The sequence below is a fragment of the Carica papaya genome, chromosome 9 (genome assembly GCF_054855325.1).
Source record: "Carica papaya isolate Zhongbai chromosome 9, ASM5485532v1, whole genome shotgun sequence".
NCBI classification, from domain to species: Eukaryota; Viridiplantae; Streptophyta; class Magnoliopsida; order Brassicales; family Caricaceae; genus Carica; species Carica papaya.
The window spans coordinates 826,616-848,411 of record NC_142317.1 but is presented as its reverse complement, the minus strand read 5'-3'; the positions used below and the strand labels follow the sequence as shown (position 1 = coordinate 848,411).

The following is a 21,796-nucleotide window of genomic DNA, read 5'->3' as shown; positions in this document are numbered from 1 at the left end:
ATGATTTAACTACCATAGATATACATATGGATACATATATACATATATGTGTACATACATATGTATTTTACATCTCTCACGTAAGTAACTCATTCTAATTAGCAATATGGTCCTGAAAATAAATCTTAACTAATTATCTATAGTGAAAAACGTGAATTGGCTGTATATTTCCTTTATATTTTTTACGAAGTTCCATTAAGTATATTTTTTTTAGTAGATTATATATTCTTATTGTGTGTATATGTTATTAATTAAAAAAATGTAATTAAACTATTGGGCCCCAATTCCTATATGTGTGTGTATATATGGAATACTTATAAAAAAAGTGTATATATAGAACTGATCTGAAATCAGTCTACACCAACAAATTAAAAAATGGCAACCACCAGTAAACTTCAATTAGCCATCCTCCTGCTCCTTGATCTATTATATCTATCACTAACTGAAATCTCCCATGATCAGACACCTCCTGGCATAGCCATTTACTGGGGCCAAAAACTAAATGAAGGAACCCTAACAGACACCTGTTCCACGGGCTTATATTCCTACGTTAACATCGCCTTCCTCCAAAACTTCGGCAACAGCAGAACCCCCGAACTTAACCTGGCAGCTGGGTTGCCGGCAGACATTAGCACCCACATCAAGAATTGCCAAGAACTCGGAATCAAGGTCTTGCTGTCGATCGGCGGTTCTTCCAGCGCCTATTCTTTAACATCTATGGCCGATGCCAAAAACTTTTCAGATTATTTATGGAACAACTTCTTGGGTGGCCTTACAGTTTCCCGACCCTTCGGAAATATCATATTGGAAGGTATTGATTTTTACGTAGAGCAAGGTTCTGATCAGTATTATGATGATCTTGCTAGGTTTTTATCGGAATATAGAAGTGAAGGAATTAAACGGGTATATCTATCTGCATCTCCTAACTGTCCATTTCCTGATAGTCATCTACGAGCTGCTCTGAACACAGGCCTTTTCGACTTTGTTTGGGTTAAGTTTTACGATAATCCATCATGTCAATATAGTTCTGCAAATAACAATCTTATTTCTTCATGGAATCAATGGACTACATCGATAGTGGCAAAGAATATATTTCTGGGTTTACCAGCTTCTTCTTCAGCAGCCAAGAGTGGGTATATTCCGCCATCTGTTTTAACTTCTTTGATTCTTCCGGAGATAAAGAAGACGCCGAATTATGGAGGAGTGATGCTTTGGGAAAGATATGAAGATATTTTGAATGAATATAGTCAGGCCATTAGAAAACATGTTAAGCAGGAAGAAAAGAATGGAGATCTTCTATTTACTATATAGGTAGATATAGATATGCGTGTTAGGATTTTCTAGCTTCTAACTTCAAGTATGTGTCATGTAAAATAAGGCACAGAGATTGAATAAAGAATCTTACATCTGCCAATTTTCCTATATGTATTCTTCCACATGATGGCTTCATTTTTTTTCTTCCTCCGCGTGATCTAAACAGTAATAGGAAAGATCATATTCTAGCTACCGATACTGTGGGAACTCATGTTTATCAGAAATTTTAAACTTCCAAGTGTTTTTGATCACGAAATTTGTGGAAGTTTTGGCGTGGTTAATTAATAAAAGCTCATTTAATCTAAAAGAAAAGTTTGTCTAATCTTTTACTACAGTGTCAATTATTACATCCATATATGAGATTTACATATTATATATGATTATAATGGTGTAAATGGGTAATGGATTTTAAATACATTTTTGCAAAGCTTCTCTCTGCTACTCACTCCCTCTCTCCTCAAGCTTCTCTCCTCAGCACAGACGGTTTTTTTTCAGAAAACTGTAAGCTCATTTAATTTATTTACTCTGAAAGATTATTTCTTCCTTTCTTTAGAGAGAGAGAGATATATATATACTTTGAGTATCGCAAGATAATTAGATATTCAGATACACATAAAATATCTCCCAACGAAGAACAAAAAGCAAGTTTACAGAAGAAATACAGAAAGAATACAATGCAAAGCGAAGCAAATATCATTTCAAAAGAAAAAAAAAAAGGCGAAGCAAATACATGTATATATATATATATATAGTACATGGAGGGATTTTATTATAATAACTCTCACATGAGGTCATTACAAACTTCACACAATCATGATATTTATTTAACGATATCACTTAGGCGGTGCATTAATAGGCGCTGACAGACTTGATCAGGCTAAATTCTCTGACACAATAAATAATATTTGGACTAATTTTGTCGTAATACCTTGACCAAATCATTACGCCGCCATAATGTAGTGATCTCCTTATATAAGGAAGAATTTCATAGCAAATCTGGGCGGGAGTAGCATACCCACTTACTGGAGCTTCGGGAGATCCTGGTAATCCCACGAAGATATATCGGGCATTTATATACCAGGTCCATGTAATCCATGATGCAATAAGGTTTTGACTATTCGAACTATACTGACACGACGGATTGTTGTAAAACTGAATCCAAACATAGTCGAACAAGCCTGTATTAAGTGCAGTTCCAATGTTCAAATCTGGGAAGGGACACTGTGGAGCCGCCGATAGATACACTTTTTGTTCCGGTGTACTATATTCATGCAGATGCCTCGCAAGATCGGCAAGATATGAACTTTGCCGCTCAATGTAGAAATCAACGCCGTCTAATACAGCATCTCCGAATAGACGGTCGGGAGCAGATCCACCCAAGAAATTATTGTAAATATAATCTGCGAGGTATATAGCATCATCGGGGTCCGTGAGGAACTGGATACCACCAAATGGTCCACCAATGGAGATTAAGACCTTGATACCTAGGCTTTGGCATTCGGTGATCTCCGGGCCAATGAACTTGCAGTCGTTGATGGACGGGCTGCAGTGACCGGCAAGGTTGACGGAAGGAGGTTGGTGACCGCCGTACTCAGAAATGAAGCCTATGATGACATAGGAATAGAGGCCACTGGTACAAGCCTCCGTTAAGTTTCCTTCACCACCATCTTGACCCCAGTAGACAGCTATGCCAGCTGACTCGCCATGGCAGGTTTGGAAGAATGCTTGGAGAGGAAGAAGAAGAAGAAGAAGAGTGATTGTAAGTTTAATAGTAATCGCCATTTTTTTTTTTGATTAATTTCTTGGATTTTCATCAACTTCTTTACTGGTTATTTATAGATGAATCTCCATATGATATATATCATGAGTCTTGATGGTTGATATATAATTTTTTATTTCATATAATATAAGAAAATAAAAATAAGAGGAAAATCCTCTCTTAAAATTGCATGTGGCAGCTTGTCGTGCATATATAATATTTTTCTAATAACACTTTATACATTTTAATAATTAATTTAAATTTATGTAATAATAATAATAATACAATTAATTTTTTAATAATAAAATAATAAAATCAAATTTTTTGAAAACAAAAAACATAAATAACACAACTTGTACTCGATCTTACAAAAAATAAAATAAAATATTACTTTTTTAACGAACAAATTAATTATATATATAGTATTCTATAAGTTACGTAAGTCCATAAAATAGTTCTAATTTATTACATTTTTGTAATAGACTTCGTAGTCACGTATTGCTATCTATTATCATTTTAACACATGGTGTGAGCCCAATTAGTCCTCTCAACATTTTTTAAGACGGCTTCGTTTTTCTTGTTCGAGATGATCCAAGCAATAGTTGGAAAGACCATCTTCAAGCTACCTATACCATGAGTGTTCACAATCGTGCTAAAATCATCTTACCAATTTTTGCTTTAGATACTAAACTTTTACATTTCTCGATGTTCAATTCTATTTTTAGACTAAGTAAGTCCACATCGACTCAAAAACATCATCATCTCATATTTAATTTTGTTTAAAATAAAATAAGTTCGTCTCTGAATTAAAAATTTTAAATATAGAAAAATAAATTCGACTTTATTCAAAATTAAGTAACGTAGTATTGAATTAAAAATTACTTTAAAAAAATTAAATCAATGAAATATAATTTTTATAAAAATAAAAATTTAGAATTTGGGAGAGTTTTTATATTAAAATAAATTAAATAATTATCTTTTAATACACTATCAATTATTACATTCATTTATGAGGTTTATATAATATTAGTGTTACCTTCACGATCTATTCATATACGTAATTATGGAGTCGTATTTGTGTAATGAATTTTACCTTTATTATTTTTTTGAAAAGTATATCAATTATGATACATATTATTATACATATTATCACGAATTCAGAAATTATTTTTTAGAAAGTTAGTAGTAAGAAATTAAATGTCATGGTATATCTATATATTTATGTATCATGGCAAAAAATATATATATGTATCATTGGCGTTGTTAATGTTTATATTTATTGGTAATGTCAAAGCATATATAAATTTAGTGTTATAAATAACCAAACATATGTTAGAGCTTCTATGATCTCTCATAATTTTTTTTAAAAAAAAAAGAAAAAAAGAACTAACAATTTATATTAAATTTAAAAATAAATCTTAAATTTTCTAAAGTTATATATCACGTAGCGTTTGATAAAAAAATATTAAATAAAATCATATCTCGTGTTAATTCTGATGGTATATAATAAATACGTTAAAAGCAATAAAAAAATTAACAAATATGAACTAATTAAACAAAAATTAAATTGAAGAAAATTAAATTAAATAATTCAGAGACAAAAAAAATTTTAAAATTTTACTTTTATTGGCAATATTAAATTATATTTAAATGAGAGTTTCGAAACAAATATTTTTTGTAGTATCACGAATTTCCTATCGTTTTAAGTACTTAGAAATTCATCTATTTTTTAATTTCGTTCAAATCACATAATTTGACATCTATAAAACATATGTGATACTTAAAGATGACAACGCAAATTGTAAAATTAGTAATATAATATTGATAATTTCTGTTTAAGTCTTTAAATTTTCTTAATTATATTCAAAATTTTATACTTTTGAATAAATATTCGCAGTTCACAAAAAATTAACTTACTGCTAATCAAATCACAAGGCATGTAAAGTTTTATTTTCTCTATCTTCGATATCATCACATTTGTAATATTCAAGGGACGGCAAATATATATATGTAAAATTCAAGTGGTAAATATATATAGATATATGTAATTAAATAACAAATAAAAGAAAGAAAGAGATGAGAGATCAAGAAGGGAGAGATGCGACTGTGAGAGGAAAGAGGGTTGAGCAACATCGACGACCGAGGAAGAAGGGTCTCGCTGCGTTGCATGATGCAGTAGCCGAGAGAGAAAGGAAATTAGGCACGACGGCCATGGCGCATGCGGCGGTGGAGAGAGGAAGTAGCCACGAGGAAAAAGAAGAAAAAAAAAGGCAGAAAAGAAGGAGAATAAGAGAGAGAAGAATCATGTCAGGTAAATAGAGAAAGAGAGAGAGAGAGAGAGAGAGAGAGAGAGAGAGAGAGAGATAAGAAGAAAGGAAAAGAAAGAAGAAGAAGAAATGATAAAAAAAAGAATAAAATAAAAAAAAATGATGAAAGAAAAGAAAAAAAAAGGAAGAAAAAAATTAATTGAAGAAGAAAAAGGGAGGGATGGCGACCAAATATGATGTTGGTGCACCCATGTGACAACGCGCGCTGATTCGATCATCAGTGTCTGACATTTTCGGTGACACGCGTATAATGGCATGTGGTGACGTTGGCGACTGGGACCGCATGTCTGAAGGTAAAATTCGCTCCTAATTTCATGTAATATAGTTTTCAAAATTATTCATAATTTAATCTATATTTTTTATTATAAACGAGAAAAACTACTCAAACGGTATTCAGATTTCCGAGAGGACTGTAGATCGAGATAGAAAAATTTTTCAAACCTTTCTTGATCACACCATAGGTAAGAATTATGCATATTCCGTATGAATACATAAAGTATATGTTTATGTAAATGTATATATATATAGTGTATTGTACGTGAATATTTAAATGTATGTGTAGTATAATAGAAATATAATTAGTATATCTAATTTGTATTTGTTTATATTTATGAAGTATGTTTAATATATTGTTAGGCATGTGTATATATATAAAAATATACAATGAATATGATAAGAATTGATAAGAACAGAACTGATAAGAACAAATACATGAATAAATATTTATATGTTATGTTATGTGTAATTGTGCATACATGTTTAAGTATGAACCTGTGTGAATATATCAGTAGAGCTTATGTGTGTGTGAATATAAATATATACTCTGTGTGAGATATGTAGTGATGGTACATGTCTGTATTATAATATATTAGTATGTATTAAAATGTGTGTACATTTGTTGTGCATGTGAAATGTATAACCAGTGTATATACGCATGAAATTTGGGTACATTGCACTGGCTGTGTGATCTGATGCAGATATATAGTGCATTGTACTTGCTGTGTAATTTGGTACAATTGTGCGAGAAATTTGAGTATCATGCGCTTGCTATGTGATCTGGTACAAGATGATTTAGAAAGTAACTTGAAATATATAGCTCTGATATGCGTGATGATATTATGTATTTTGTATGTATATGTTTGTGTTTAATTATGCATACAAATTAAGATTTTAGGTAAGAAATAAGTGAATTAGAAATGAGAAAGATTTGAAAAAAATGTAGAGTATAAGAACCCTAAATACCTACTCATTAGTCTAAATCAAGAAGAGGAGGGTGCATGTGTGGCTGAAGTTCAGCGGGTATGGTGAACTTGCACATAGATAAAGTTTGAAGTCTAGTTCAGACGTGGATAGGTATTTGTGAGTGTTGGTCACTTAACAAATGTATCTACTGTGGCCATTATAAAATTTATGTGTGTGTATGTATCCATGAGATGGGGGGATCCATTTCGCATCTCCTCGATGACGATATAAATAGTATCGCACGATAAAACCTTAGATGTGATATTCTGAGTGTATTATGATATTTCGAGTGTGAATGTGATTTGAAAAGAGAATAAGAATTAGGTTAAAAGAGTGAGGATTAGAATGTGTTCGTGTGATGGTTTATTTTGTTGTATATTTTAATTAAAATATTTTATTTGACATTTTTTTAATTATAAATATTATTATATTTTACATATTACAAGAATGTATGTATGTAAGTCTTTATTAATAATAATTTTCTTACTGACCTCATGAACCTCACCCCAATTCACCTCGTTCAGGTCAGAAAAAGACAAAGATCAAAAGAATATGACGAAGAAAATTTTATTAATTTTTATTTTAATACTGTAAATTAATTTAAATATTTCAATTATATGTAAATAAATAATTATTCAATCATAAGATATATGTATTAAAATATAGTTTCGCTACATATTTAATATTTATCTGTTACAATAATTAAAAATATAATGTTAACGTTCGTACCCATTGACATTGAGGTTCGAGATGTTATAACATTATATTCTTTTTTTTGGGAGACAATATCCTTCCTCGGCCGCCTCCCTAACCCAATATTCTGAACACTAGGAAGAAGTCCTCAACATGACTTCACCTCAATAAGAAGAAGATGATGACCGAAGAATGGTGGGTTTTTAAAATGAAAATCATAAAAAGAAAAGGAAAAAGGGAAAAAACCCAAATTAATTAAAGAGATTTTGTTGCAGAGACCATGAAGGAGAAAGAGAAAGGGAAAGAGAAAGATGTAAAGGAGTGAATGTTAGTGATCTATGTCTGAGCTTGAAACAGTGGGAATATGAAGGAGAGAAGAGAGAGGTAAAGACGACCATATGAATTGATCCTGTCACTGCACTCCATAATTATGAATTGATATACATATATATATATAATGGTATAGATTTACGTAAATAAGTATATAGGACATGGGAATTAAAGGGGTAAAGTACGAACAGATATATATATATATATATATATATGTAATATGTGGAAGGGTTTTATTTATAACATAATCTCCACACGAGGTCATTACAAACTTAAACATAATCATGATGATTAAGCAATATCTGATGATGCTTAATTTTATTTAACATTATTACTTAGGTGGTGCATTAATAATCAGCGACAGATTTGATCAAGTTTGATCTCTTAACGCACTTAATAATATCTGAACTGATTTTGTCCCAATACCTTGACCAAATCATTACGCCGCCATACTTTGCTGATTTCTTTATTTCAGGAAGAATTTCTTTGCAAATTTGGCTGGGGGTAGCATACCCAGTTGCAGCTTGCGGAGATCCTGGTAATCCCACGAAGAAATATCGAGCATTTATCGACGAGGTCCATTTCTTCCATGCTGCAATAAGATTTTTACTATTCCCATTATACTGACATTGCTGATTGTTGTAAAACTGAATCCAAACGTAATCGAACAGCCCTGTATTAAGTGCAGCTCCAATGTTCGCATCTGGGAAGATACACTGTGGAGCCGCCGATAGATACACCTTTCGTCGTTGTGTACTATATCCGTGCAGATACCTAGCAAAGTCGTCAAGATATGAACTTTGGGACTCCATGTCGAAATCAACGCCGTCTAATACAGCATCTCCGAATAGACGGTCGGGAGCGGATCCACCCAAGAAATTATTGTAAATATAATCTGCGAGGTATTTGGCATCACCAGAGTCCGTGAAGGACCGGCGATCACCACGTGCCCCACCAACGGAAATTAAGACCTTGACTCCTAGGTTTTGGCAAGTGGTGATCTCTGGGCCGATGAACTTGCAATTGTCAAGGGACGGAGTACAGTGACCGGCCAGGTTGACGGAAGGGGGTTGGTAGCCACCGTACTCAAAGATGAAGGCTATGATGACATAGGAATAGAGGCCGCTAGTGCAAGCCTGTGTTAGGGTTCCCTCACGACCGTCTTGACCCCAGTAGACGGCTATGCCAGGTGTTTCGCCATGGCAGGTTTGGAATAATGCTAGGAGAGGAAGAAGAAGAAGAAGAAGAGTGGCTACAAGTTTAGTGTTAATTGCCATTTTGCTTTGATTAACTTATTGGGTTTTCATCAACTTCTTTGTTGGCTATTTATAGATATGAATCATCCATATAATATATACTTCAAAAAAACATGTGAATCATTCTATATAATATATATTTAAAAAATATACTCTATTAATAAAGTGGTAACAGATAACGTATAATATTTGAATTCGGACTTAATTTATTAAAAAAGTTTTTAATTTTTTTAATCGTCAAAACATTTTAAATGTACATAAAAAAAACAAAAACAAAACGAGAATCATTTCATAGAATTGCATGCATTCGCTTGTTATTCATATATAATTTTTTAATAAAAATTTATATATTTTAATAATTAATTGAGATTTATACAATAACAAATAATACAATTAATTTTTTAAAAAATAAAACAATACCATCAAATTTTTAAAGAGACAAATATAAATTCACAAATTAAACCGTTTATCTCAAACCCGTATTCTCATAAAAAAGAATGAAAACACAACTTCGATTAGCTACATATGTAACATTTTAAAAGTTATACAAATCCATATAATAGTTCAAATATATAATATTCTAAATTCATCACGTGTTTGTAATAGATTTCAAAGTGAAATATCTTATCTATTATAATTTTTACACATGTCTAGATTTTTTTAAAAAAATTATTACCTCAATAATGGTGGTTTCAAAAAGTATATTTAAAGAAGGAAAATTCTTAATTTACTCAAGTAATAATAATAAATAATTATCACGTTAATTTTACTCATAAATAAAGATTTACTCGACCCGTACTTCAAGTAAGATAAATTTTTTTAACCTAGTTACATAAAATTATTTATATTTTCTCCATGCAAATCTCATGATTGTTTAAAAAATAATAAAAATAAATAAATTATCATTTCGGCACGTGACATTGGTCCACGATCGCGGCCGTCCATTTTGTCAACTCTCATACATTGCACCAACTTCCAAACCCTTTCTTTATTTTTCCTAGATTTATATAATTTTCTATCTTTAATTCTTTATTTTTGAAATAATTCTTGAGATTAGAGAATTGTAAGTTTTTGTAGCTCAATAACTCTTGATTGGTATAATTTTAAGATTTTTCAAATATGATTTATCGTTAATTTTGATATGGTATCAATTTTTTATTATTTTATAAAAAAAATTGATATTTTTTTAATAAAATTAATTAAAAATTGATATAAATTTCATATTATTCGGAACGCAGCGTAATTAGTATCAAATTAAATGACGCCACATGTTAACTATGGTGATATATGACAAATATGTTGATGGCAATAACAAAAAATTATCAAATACGGACTAATGGGAATAACTTTAAAAAAAATTATATGAAGAGTAAATCGAATAAAATAAAATAGTATAGAGACCAAAAAGTATTTAAGCCTTTAATTTTGTTTCCATTTCAAATCATATCTAAATAAGATTTTCGAAACAAATTTTTGTGTAGGATCTAGACTTCTTGCGGTTTGAAGTGTGAAGTATTGGTTACTAATAAATTATTTAACTCATAAAATATTATCTTTCTTTTCAGATCTTGAATATAAGACTTACATCGTGAGAATTCTTGTATGAGAGTCAAAAAATTTGTATAAAAATAAAATAAAATAATATAAATGTCAAAAAGAATATTTAAGTCTTTATTTTTATTGGCAATGTCTAATCATATCTGAATGAGAGTTTCGAAACAAATCTTCTTATAGGAACGAGAACTTCTTGCAAATTTAGTACTTAGAAATTCATCTCTCTTAAATCTGGTCTAAACCACATAATTATGTTACAACAAATAACTATTAAGTATTGGTTATCATTAAATCGTTTAGTTCATAAATTATTATCTTTTTTTAAATCTTGAATATGAGATTTACATTATGAGAATTCCGGGATGAGATGTTAGAGTGTATCCAATTAGTAAACTTTTCATACTTGTGAGATTTTTTTTTTATGTTTTTAATTTTTTTGTTGATAATAACTAAAAACTAAATTATAATTTATATGTCAGATATTATGTGACATTTGATAAAAAAAAAAGTATCAAATTAAATAATATTGCGTGTTAATTCTGATGACACTTAACAAACGCGTTAATGGCGATAATAAAATTAACAAACATAAACTAATGCAAACAACTTTTGAAAGCGTAGACCAAATCAAATGAAAAAATTGTATTAATACTAAATCGAATAAGATAAAATAATACAGATACCAAAAAAATTTAAGTCTTTATTTTAATTGGCAATGTCATATTATATTTAAATGAGAGTTTCAAAACAAATTTTTTTTTTATGTAGTATCATAAACTTCATGTAGTTTTAAGTATCAAATTATATTATATAATATATTAACTCTAATAACACGTACTTTATGCATTAACGACAATAATAAAATTAATAAACATAAATTAACGCGAACTACTTTTGAAAGTATAGAAATAAAAAAAAACAAAAACTTTGTATAAAAACTAAATCGAATAAAATAAAATTATACCAATATAAAAAATATTTAAGTTTTTTATTTTTATTGACAATATTAAATCATATCTAAATAATAGCTTCGAAACAAATTTTTTCGTGATACCATAAACTTTCTGCAATTTTAAATACTTAGAAATTCATCTCTTTTTTAAATCTAATTTAAATCGTGCAACATATATTGCAATAAACAACGGTGAAATATCAATTACTAACAGATTGTTTAGGTTATAAACTATTATCTTTTTTTACATCTTAAATATAAATTTACACTGTGAGAATTTTGGAATTGAGATTGTTAGAGTATGTCCATGTAATAAATATTGCATATTTATGAGTTTTTTTTACATTTTTATTTTTTTTATTGAAATTACATCAAATTACTAGATACCATATGTTAACTCTAGTAACACGTAATAAAATGCGTTAACGGTGATAATAACAACTATTGCGAACACGTTTTAAAAGTAGAGGAACCAAAAAAACGAAAAAAAAATTGTATAAAGATTAAATCGAATAAAATGAAGTAATAAAAACCTTTATTTTTATTTGCAATACCAAATAATATCTAAATGATGATTTTTACACAAATATTTTGGAATATCATGAACTTACTACAGTTTCAGATACCTAAAAACCATCTCTCTCTCTCTCTCTCTCAAATCTTATCCAAATCATGTAACTTAATATATATATATATATAGAGATCTGTGATACGTAGAGATGACAGTCTAAAATGTTCATTATTTTTAATTTAAATCTGAATATGAGGAACTGTTAATCAACAGAAAAAAGAATATAAAAATAATCTTGCGAGTTTCTAAATAAAAATTAAAGAAGAAGAGAAGAAAAAAAAAACCACATCAATGAAAAAAACTTTGTTACAGAGACCATGATAGAGAAAGAGAAAGAGAAAGAGGTAAAGGAGTGAATGCGAGTGATCTATGTATGAGCTTGAAACAGCGAGAATATAAAGGAGAAAAGAGAGAGGTAAAGACCACCATCTGAATTGAACTTTCACTGCGCTCTATTGTTGTGATTTGATATATATATGTGTGTGTGTGTGTGTGTGTGTACGTACGTAAGTGTATAGGACATGGGACTTAAAAAGGGTTAAATACTAACATATATATATATATATATGTAATATGTGGAAGGGTTTTATTTATGATAAATCTCCGCAGGAGGTCATTACAAACTTCATAGGATCATAATGATTAAGCAATATCTGATGATGCTTAATTTATTTAACAATATTACTTAGGTGGTGCGTTAATCCTCAGCGACAGATTTGATCAGACTTGATCCCTTCACGCAGTTAATAATCTCTGGACTGATTTTGTCCCAATACCTTGACCAAATCATTACGCCGCCATACTTTTTTGATTTCCTTATTTCAGGAAGAATTTCTTTGCAAATCTGGTGAGGGGTAGCATACCCACTTTTTGCAGCTTGCGGAGAACCTGGTAATCCCACGAAGAAATATCGGGCATCTATTAACGCGCTCCATGTTCTCCATGATCCAATAAGGTTTTGACTATTCCCATTATACTCACATAGCGGATTGTTATAAAACTGAATCCATACATAGTCGAACAGGCCTGTAGCAAGTGCAGCTGTAACTTTCGCACCTGGGAAGTTACACTGTGGAGCCGCCGATAGATACACCTTTCGTTCCTGTGTACTGTATTTATGCAAATACTTAGCAAGGTCGTCAAGATATAAACTTCTGGACTCTATGTCGAAATCAACCCCGTCTAATACAGCATCTCCGAATAGACGGTTTGGAGCGGATCCACCCAAAAATTTATTGTAAATATAATCAGCGAGATAATTGGCATCACCAGGGTCCGTGAGGGACTGGCGCTCACCATTCGCTCCGCCAATGGAAATGAAGACTTTGATCCCTAGGCTTTGGCATTTGGTGATCTCTGGGCCAATGAACTTGCAATTGTCGATCGATGGGCTGCAGTGACCAGCAAGGTTGACGGAAGGGGGTTGGTAACCGCCGTACTCGTAAATGAAGGCTATGTTGACATAAGCATAGAGGCCGCTAGTACAAGCCTGCGTTAGGGTTCCTTCACGACCGTCTTGGCCCCAGTAGATGGCTATGCCAGGTGATTCACCATGGGAGGTTTGGAAGAATGCTAGGAGAGGAAGAAGAAGAAGAAGAGTGGTTGTGAGTTTAATAGTATTTGCCATTTTATTTTGCTTAGTTTCTTGGGTTTTCATTAACTTTTTTTGCTGGCTATTTATAGATATGAATAATCTATATTATATATATTTAAAAAACATGTGATTCATTCTTATAATATATATATATATATATTAAAAAACATGTGAATCATTATTCTACATTATATATATTTAAAACATATAGTTATAATCTATAATGTTTAATTTATTATATTAAATATTTAACTTATTAACGTATGTCACTATAGTAAATAAATTATACTAAATTTTAATAAATTTATTATATTTTTTAATAAAATAAATATTTTATTATGATTATATTTTTTATTTAAATAAATTTATCATATGTAAATTTTTTTAAGAAAAATTTATAAATTTTAACAATTAAAATTTAATTTTAAAAAAATAAAATAATAGAATCAAAATTTTGAAAATATAAACATAATTTACAAGTTAGATAACTTAATTCAAATTCATGTTTTCATAAAAAAAAATGAAAATAACACTTATTCAACTATGGAATAGGTATATATATATATATATATATATATATAATATTCTAAAAATTACATAAATCCATAATACATATAATATATTAAAAGTTACAAAATTCATAAAATAATTCCAAAAAAAAAAATTACATGTTAACTCCGATGATATACAATATAACAAAAATTAATAGATACGGACTAATCCGAACAAACTTTTGAAGTACAAGGACCAAAAGAGTAAAAAAAGTTGTATAAAGACTAAATCGAATAAAATAAAATGATTATAGATATCAAAAAAATATTTAAGCCTCCTATTTTTATTGGCAATATGAAATCATATCTCAATGAGAGTTTCGAACTAAATTTTTTTTAGTATCACGAACTTTGTATGATTTTAAGTATTTCGAAATTCGTTTCTCTCTTAAATCTTATCTAAATCTCACGTAATTTAATATTTATATAAATATGTGATATATAGAGTTGATAGTTCAAATTAAAAAATTAGTAAAATAATATTAATATTTTCTGTTTAAGTCTTTAAAATTTTATATTTATAAAATATTTTTTTAAATAAAAAAAATAGTTCTAATTTGTCACGTTTTTCTAATAGACTTCAAAAGTTGCTAATCATCTTGACACGTGGCGTGAACCCAATTAGTCCTTGTCGATCTCCATCATTCACTTTCTTAATTCTCGTACGTACATTTGCACCATCTCCTTATCTGATTTAGGTTTATATAATTTTCATCTTTAATTGGTTTTTTTTTAAAAAAAATAGCAAAAAGATATTATCAAGAAATTAAAATTGTATTTCAAATAAAATATCACTTAATTATTGGAGCTATCCTACCGAAACTACTAGTAATCGCATACCCGAAATTAATATATCCAAAACATTTGTATTAAACTTGCATCATTAAAAAAAAGGGTCTTTTAATCCGGTGAAAGATACTTAAAACGACCATTCTATTCCGTATAATTACGATAAATATTCGAAGTTTTCCATTACCTAAAAGCAATATTAATAATGAAAGAACCGGTACCATTCTCGGTAACTTTTGAAGATGACTTCATTTTCCTCGTTCTATATAATCTAATAGTAGAAAATATCACATATCAGTTATTTATACTGTGAGTATTGATATTTGTGTTAAAATTATTTAAGCAATATTTGTTTTAAATACCAAAATTCTTTATATTTCTCGAACGTTTAACTCTGTAGGTCAGCACTCGATTAAAACTACTGATATAAATTCAATTTTGTTTTAAATCAAATAAATTTATTTTCGAACTAAAAATTATATAAAAAAAACTAGAAATCAACTTTATTTGAGATTAAGTGATTCAACAGTAAAACACTTTGGTGTTTAGCATGTTTAATTAATAAAGCTCATTAATTATATTAAAAGATAAATTTTGCTTAATCTTTTAGTAAGATGTTAATTATTATGTTCATTTATGATGTTTATATAGTATTACTATTTTGCTACTCATTTGTAATTATGGAGGTGTATTTGTGCAATGAATTCTACCTTAATTAACTTTTTAAAAGAAAAAAAATATCAATTATAATCTTGCAATAATGTTAAAATATATGTAGTCATGATTAAAATAAGTTATTTTACATCATGTTCAGAAATTATATATTCGAAAAGTTGTAGTAAGAAGTTAAATGCTAAGATATATATATATATATATATCCATTATCATGGTAAAATCATAATTTACAAAAAAAAAAAAAACCTAATAACTTATATTAAATTTAAATAAGACCTTAAATTTATAAAATAATAATATTTATATTTTTTTGGGAGATAATATCTTTGTTTTTTTTTTAACTGTAATTTAAATTTGATTATCAAATTAAGAAATGTTAATCAAAGTCACAAGCTATATAGAATTCCTTTTGGGAGGTAATATCCTTTCTCACTGGTTCTGACAGGACATTTGGCTGTCGCATTAGGGACACATGACCACTGGGGAAGCAAGAAGAAATGGAAATGAACCAGTCCTCAACATGATTTCACCTTGACAAGACGAAGAAGATGACTTAGGAATGGTGAAATAGTGAGAATATGAAGGGAAGAAGAGAGACGCAAAGGCGACGATCTGAATTGACCTTTCACTGCACTCTAGAATTACGACTTCATATTTTTTTTTAAATGTATATATATGTATATATAGTATATATGTACGTACGTAAGTATACAGGACATGGGAATCAAAGTACTAATATATGGAGGGATCTTATTATGGTAAATTTCCCCATGAGGGTCATTACAAACTTCATATTATCACGATAGTTAAGCATTATCTCATGATGCTTAATTTATTTAACAATATTACTCAGGTGGTGGATTAATACTCAGCGACAGATTTGATCAGGCTTGATCCCTTCACGCAGTTAATAATCTCTGGACTGATTTTGTCCCAATACCTTGACCAAATCATTACGCCGCCATACTTTTCTGATTTCTTTATCTCAGGAAGAATTTCGTTGCAAATCTGGGTGGCGTTAGCAAACCCACTTCCTGCAGCTTCCGGAGATCCTGGTAATCCCACGAAGAAATATCGTGCATTTATATTCGACGTCCATACATTCCATGATGCAATAAGATTTTTACTATTCCCATTATATTGACATGGAGGATTGTTGTAAAACTGAATCCAAACATAGTCGAACAGTCCTGTGTTAAGTGCAGCTCCAATGTTTGCATCAGGGAAGGGACACTGTGGAGCCGCCGATAGATACACCTTTCGTTGCGGTGTACTATATTCATGCAGGTACCTAGCAAGATCGTCAAGATATGAACTTGGCGACTCCATGTCGAAATCAACGCCATCTATTATAGCATCTCCGAACAGACGGTCGGGAGCGGATCCACCCAAGAAATTATTGTAAATATAATCGGCGAGATATTTCGCATCACCAACATCGGTGAGGGAATGGCGCTGACCACTTGCTCCACCAATGGAGATTAAGACCTTGATTCCTAGGTTTTGGCAAGTGGTGATCTCTGGGCCGATGAACTTGCAATTGTTGATGGACGGAGTGCAGTGACCGGCAAGGTTGACGGAAGGGGGTTGGTGGCCACCGTACTCGAAAATGAAAGCTATGATGATATAGGAATAGAGGCCGCTATTACAAGCCTGTGCTAGGGTTCCTTCGCGACCGTCTTGACCCCAGTAGACGGCTATGCCAGGTGATTCGCCATGGCAGGTTTGGAATAATGCTAGGAGAGGAAGAAGAAGAAGAAGAGTGGCTGTAGGTTTAATGTTAATTGCCATTTTGTTTTGGTTTTGTTTGTTGGGTTTTCATCAACTTCTCCGCTAGCTATTTATAGATGTGAATCATATGTTCAAACCACGTACTCTGTTCATGTCCTGCCAGTATTTGATGTATAATTTTCTAAATAATAATATAAAATTTTGTAAGCAAACATATATGAATTACAAACTTTCAAAACAAAAAAAATATTCTAATAGTTAACGTAAATCCATGAAACAGTTCCAATCCATTTATTATTTTGACACGTGGCGCGAACCCAATTGATCCTTGTTGATCTTCACTTTCTTAATTCTCCTACCTACATTTGCACCAGCCCCTCATCTTTAGTTTCTTATTTTTCTGTGAAAAATAGCAAAAAAAAATTAAGAAATTAAAATTATACTCATGCCCGAGTCACCACGTTCGGAGTATGTGTATCAAACTTAAACTATTTAGAAAGAGATTCTTTCGACCCACTAAAAAATATCTCGTGGGAGTAATTTGCTCTATCAAATTACGATAAAATTTTTAAATTTTCTAGTACTTTGAAGTAGTACCAATAACGAAAGAGTTGTAAGAGATGTTATCGTTCTTATCACTTTTGAAGAGGGTTTCATTTTCTTCGTCCGAATAATCCAACCAATAGTCGAAAAGATTATCATTCAGCTACCGATACGATGAGTATTTACGTTTATGCTAAGATTACTTTAGTCATTTTTGTTTTAGACACCAAACTATTAGATTTCATAATCCTCAATTTTGTTTCCAAATTAAATATCAATTATGATCTTATATTACTGTTAAAATATAGATAGTCAGAGTTGATTAAAATAAATTATTATACATAGGATCAAATACTCAGAAATTATTCAGAAATTTTTAGATGCCAAGATATATATATATATTCCTGTATAATGACAAATATATAATAAATAAATTATATCGTATGTTAATTCTGATGATACATAATAAATAAATTAACGGAGATAACAAAAACTAATAAATATGGGTAAATACGAATAGTTTTTAAAAGTACAAGGACCAAACGAAGAAAAAAAAATTGTATAAAAAACAAAATTAAATAAAGCAAAAAGTGTAGATACCAAAAAATATGTAAGTCTTTATTCTTATTAGCAATGTTAAATCATATCTAAAATGAGAGTTTTCAAATATATATATATATATATAGATAGTATAATGTACGTAAGTAAGTATATGGGACATGGGAATCAAAGTACTAATATATTATATGTAAGTAATACATGGAGGGGTCTTATGATAGTAAATTTCCCCATGAGATCACTACAAACTTCATATGATCGTGATAATTAATCTGATGATGCTTAATTTTATTTCACATTATTACTCAGGTGGTGCATTAATACTCAGCGACAGATTTGATCAGGCTTGATTCCTTCATGCAGTTAATGATCTCGGGACTGATTTTGTAACCAAATCATTACGCCGCCATACTTTGCTGATTTCTTTATCTCAGGAAGAATTTCTTTGCAAATCTGGGTGGAGTTAGCATACCCACTTCCTGCAGCTTGCGGAGATCCTGGTAATCCCACGAAGAAATATCGAGCATTTATCGACGAGGTCCATTTCTTCCATGCTGCAATAAGATTTTGACTATCCCCATTATATTGACATGGAGGATTGTTGTAAAACTGAATCCAAACGTAGTCTAACAAGCCTGTATTAAGTGCAGCTCCAATGTTCGCATCCGGGAAGATGCGCTGTGGAGCCGCCGATAGATACGCCTTTCGTTGTGGTGTACTATATACGTGCAGGTACTTAGCAAGATCGTCAAGATATGAACTTGGCGACTCCAAGTCGAAATCAACGCCGTCTAACGCAGCATCTCCGAACAGACGGTTTGGAGCGTATCCGCCCAAGAAATTATTGTAAATATAATCTGCGAGATATTTGGCATCAGTAGAGTCCGTGAGGGATTGGCGACGACCATATGCTCCCCCAATGGATATTAAGACCTTGATTCCTAGGTTCTGGCAAGTGGTGATCTCTGGGCCGATGAATTTGCAGCCGTTGTCAGCTGGGTTGCGGTGACCGGCAAGGTTGACGGAAGGGAGTTGGCAACCACCGTACTCGTAAATGAATGCTACGATGATAGAGGAATAGAGGCCGCTGTTACAAGCCGTCGTTAGGGTTCCTTCACGAGCGTCTTGGCCCCAGTAGACATCTATGCCGGGTCATTCGCCATGGGAGGTTTGGAAGAATGCTAGGAGAGGAAGAGGAAGAAGAAGAAGAAGAAGAAGAAGAGTGGTTTTCATCAGCTTCTTTGCTGGGTATTTATAGATGCGAACCATTTCATATCATATATATTTAATATACTATATTTTTTCATTATATAAATTATAATAATCAAATTATATTAAATTTTAATTAATTTATTATATTTTTAAGTAAAAAAAATATTTTATAACTGTGAAAAATCAATTTAATTTTTTTATCAAAAGAAAAAGGAAAAAAATGTGTTACACAATAAGTGGATTCAAATACACTCTTCCCTCCCTATTCTCTCTTATTAGAACGAGGCTGTTTTTCGTGTATTTTTACCTTGTTAGAAATGCTTTTACTGTTTTTTCTTAGTTTATATAATTTTCATCGTTCATTGATTATTTTTATAAAAATTTGTGACGCCCTGATGCCAGCTTGACACTCACGTCGAAAATAACAGATAAAATTATATTAATAATTGAACAGCAAAAATATATATCTCTTATAAACTATCAAAACAATACACTGAAACATTATGTTATCAATTATATTTAACAAAATGTACAGATAATCCTCACAAAAGATATTAACCTCACAAAAATCTCAAAACAAAAACTCCAAAACCCTTCATTAGTTCGTAGGTGTCCCTGGAGTGCTCCAGACTCGTATCAGCCGGAAGACATGTCAAGTCATCTAAGGGAGTGGATTGGAATGAATTCCAGAGATTCGGTAAGAGAAACAATATTGAAATCATACAAATACGTTTGAAAACGTAACTAAATGCAGTTTATAAAAACACTTGTAGGATTAAAAATATTTTAAACGTACCAAATAGATTCTTCTCAAATATCGATACCAAATCTATATTTTCAAAGTGCCTGAGCACATCATATCAAATTTTACCCAAATGCCAAATATACCATACCATATTACAAATACCCTAACTCATACATATCGGATTGACTCTTCTTCTTAAGTCTTTTTCATTGCTTAATATTTTTAATTAGATTTACATTGTCAAATCTATGTGTGCAATTACTTACATCTATTTTTATCTATTTCGTAGAAGCGAGACACCAACTACTATTGAGACACCAACTACTATTGTGAACGAGAGTACCAAATATAAATACCAAATCAAATGTAAATAATATTTAGAAAAATAATTTATATATATATATATATATATTATACCACTCATTCTCTCATGTCGCCAATGTCCACGCTCTTGGCTAAGAACATGAACCAAACATTCAGTTCCCCAGGAACACCGAATATCATTCCATAATGGGAACCAAATACAATATTTACATCCTATTAGATGTTCTAATACCAAAGACTTTCCCTCCTAGGAAATTAGATGAATCGGATTTAACTGGACTACTCGATTAATTAAATCTTAATCTCTTATTAATTGTATTCTTCTTAATTAACCAAGCTAGCTTATACTCAAATAAAAATCCGAAAATTCCAATTCCTAAAGTTCATTTTGCATAATTTTTTTCGTCATTTTTCACATGCACGATTCCAAATTTTTTCTTTGTTTTATTTTTCAAAAATTCCCTAATATATTCTACAAATTTTCCCTTAATTCCATACATACAAGTCTCACGATTACTTTTTTATTTATTTTCCAATCACTTTTGAATTAAATTTCTAATTTTCTAATTATTTCTATCAGTTTATTTTACCAAAATTTTCCCTTATTTAATTTCTAATTTTTCATTTAAAATTACAAATTTTAGAACAAAAAAAAAAATCCAACGCTCGGAGAATCTGAAATTTTCCTCCAGCATCCGCATTCGATCTGTCAATCCCAGCTCCATGTGGCTAAAGCTATCTTGCAGGCTGTCAAGTCCCGCTTCCAAGCCCTCGATACGGTTCCTTGTTAATGGTCACGATAACCACGCTCTGATACCAATTGTTAGTCCCGATCAGAAACACAAATACAGTAAGTAATTTTTTACTCTCAACACTTTCAAAAATAGCTTCATTTTCCTTCTTCTAGATAATTCTAGCTACCTATAACATAAGCATTCACACTTGTCCTAAAATTATCTTAGTAATTTTTTTTTCTTTAGACACTAAAATATGAAATTTTTTTAACGCCGGTACTCGACTCAAAAATACTGTCGCAAACTCAATCTTGTCCGCGATTAAGCAAGTTTATTCTCCAA

At 30.6% G+C, this 21,796-nt stretch overlaps 6 protein-coding genes across 6 annotated transcripts; 1 reads left to right on the top strand and 5 right to left on the bottom strand.

Annotated features, from left to right (window-relative positions):
• Positions 1–302: 302 nt before the first annotated feature.
• Positions 303–1,424, top strand: LOC110823407 (hevamine-A-like). The gene has a single exon (XM_022053782.2). It carries the CDS (start codon positions 376–378, stop codon positions 1,309–1,311), a length of 936 nt encoding a protein of 311 aa, XP_021909474.1. The 5' UTR covers positions 303–375; the 3' UTR covers positions 1,312–1,424.
• Positions 1,425–1,984: 560 nt separating this feature from the next.
• On the bottom strand, positions 1,985–3,177 carry LOC110824628 (hevamine-A-like). Its single transcript, XM_022055165.2, has one exon. It carries the CDS (start codon positions 3,094–3,096, stop codon positions 2,164–2,166), a length of 933 nt encoding a protein of 310 aa, XP_021910857.2. The 5' UTR covers positions 3,097–3,177; the 3' UTR covers positions 1,985–2,163.
• Positions 3,178–7,818: 4,641 nt separating this feature from the next.
• On the bottom strand, positions 7,819–8,964 carry LOC148239703 (hevamine-A-like). Its single transcript, XM_088211240.1, has one exon. The coding sequence runs from the start codon at positions 8,940–8,942 to the stop codon at positions 8,013–8,015; it is 930 nt and encodes a 309-aa protein (XP_088067366.1). The 5' UTR covers positions 8,943–8,964; the 3' UTR covers positions 7,819–8,012.
• A 3,374-nt stretch (positions 8,965–12,338) lies between these two features.
• LOC110825220 (hevamine-A-like) lies at positions 12,339–13,661 on the bottom strand. Its single transcript, XM_022055674.2, has one exon. It carries the CDS (start codon positions 13,653–13,655, stop codon positions 12,696–12,698), a length of 960 nt encoding a protein of 319 aa, XP_021911366.2. The 5' UTR covers positions 13,656–13,661; the 3' UTR covers positions 12,339–12,695.
• Positions 13,662–16,334: 2,673 nt separating this feature from the next.
• LOC110823227 (hevamine-A-like) lies at positions 16,335–17,428 on the bottom strand. The gene has a single exon (XM_022053574.2). It carries the CDS (start codon positions 17,396–17,398, stop codon positions 16,469–16,471), a length of 930 nt encoding a protein of 309 aa, XP_021909266.2. The 5' UTR covers positions 17,399–17,428; the 3' UTR covers positions 16,335–16,468.
• A 1,157-nt stretch (positions 17,429–18,585) lies between these two features.
• On the bottom strand, positions 18,586–19,591 carry LOC110823226 (hevamine-A-like; the record flags this gene model as incomplete). The annotated part of the gene is made up of 1 exon (XM_088211525.1): positions 18,586–19,591. A coding segment is annotated over one exon (789 nt), but the record flags the coding sequence as incomplete, so codon positions are not given.
• Positions 19,592–21,796: the final 2,205 nt, after the last annotated feature.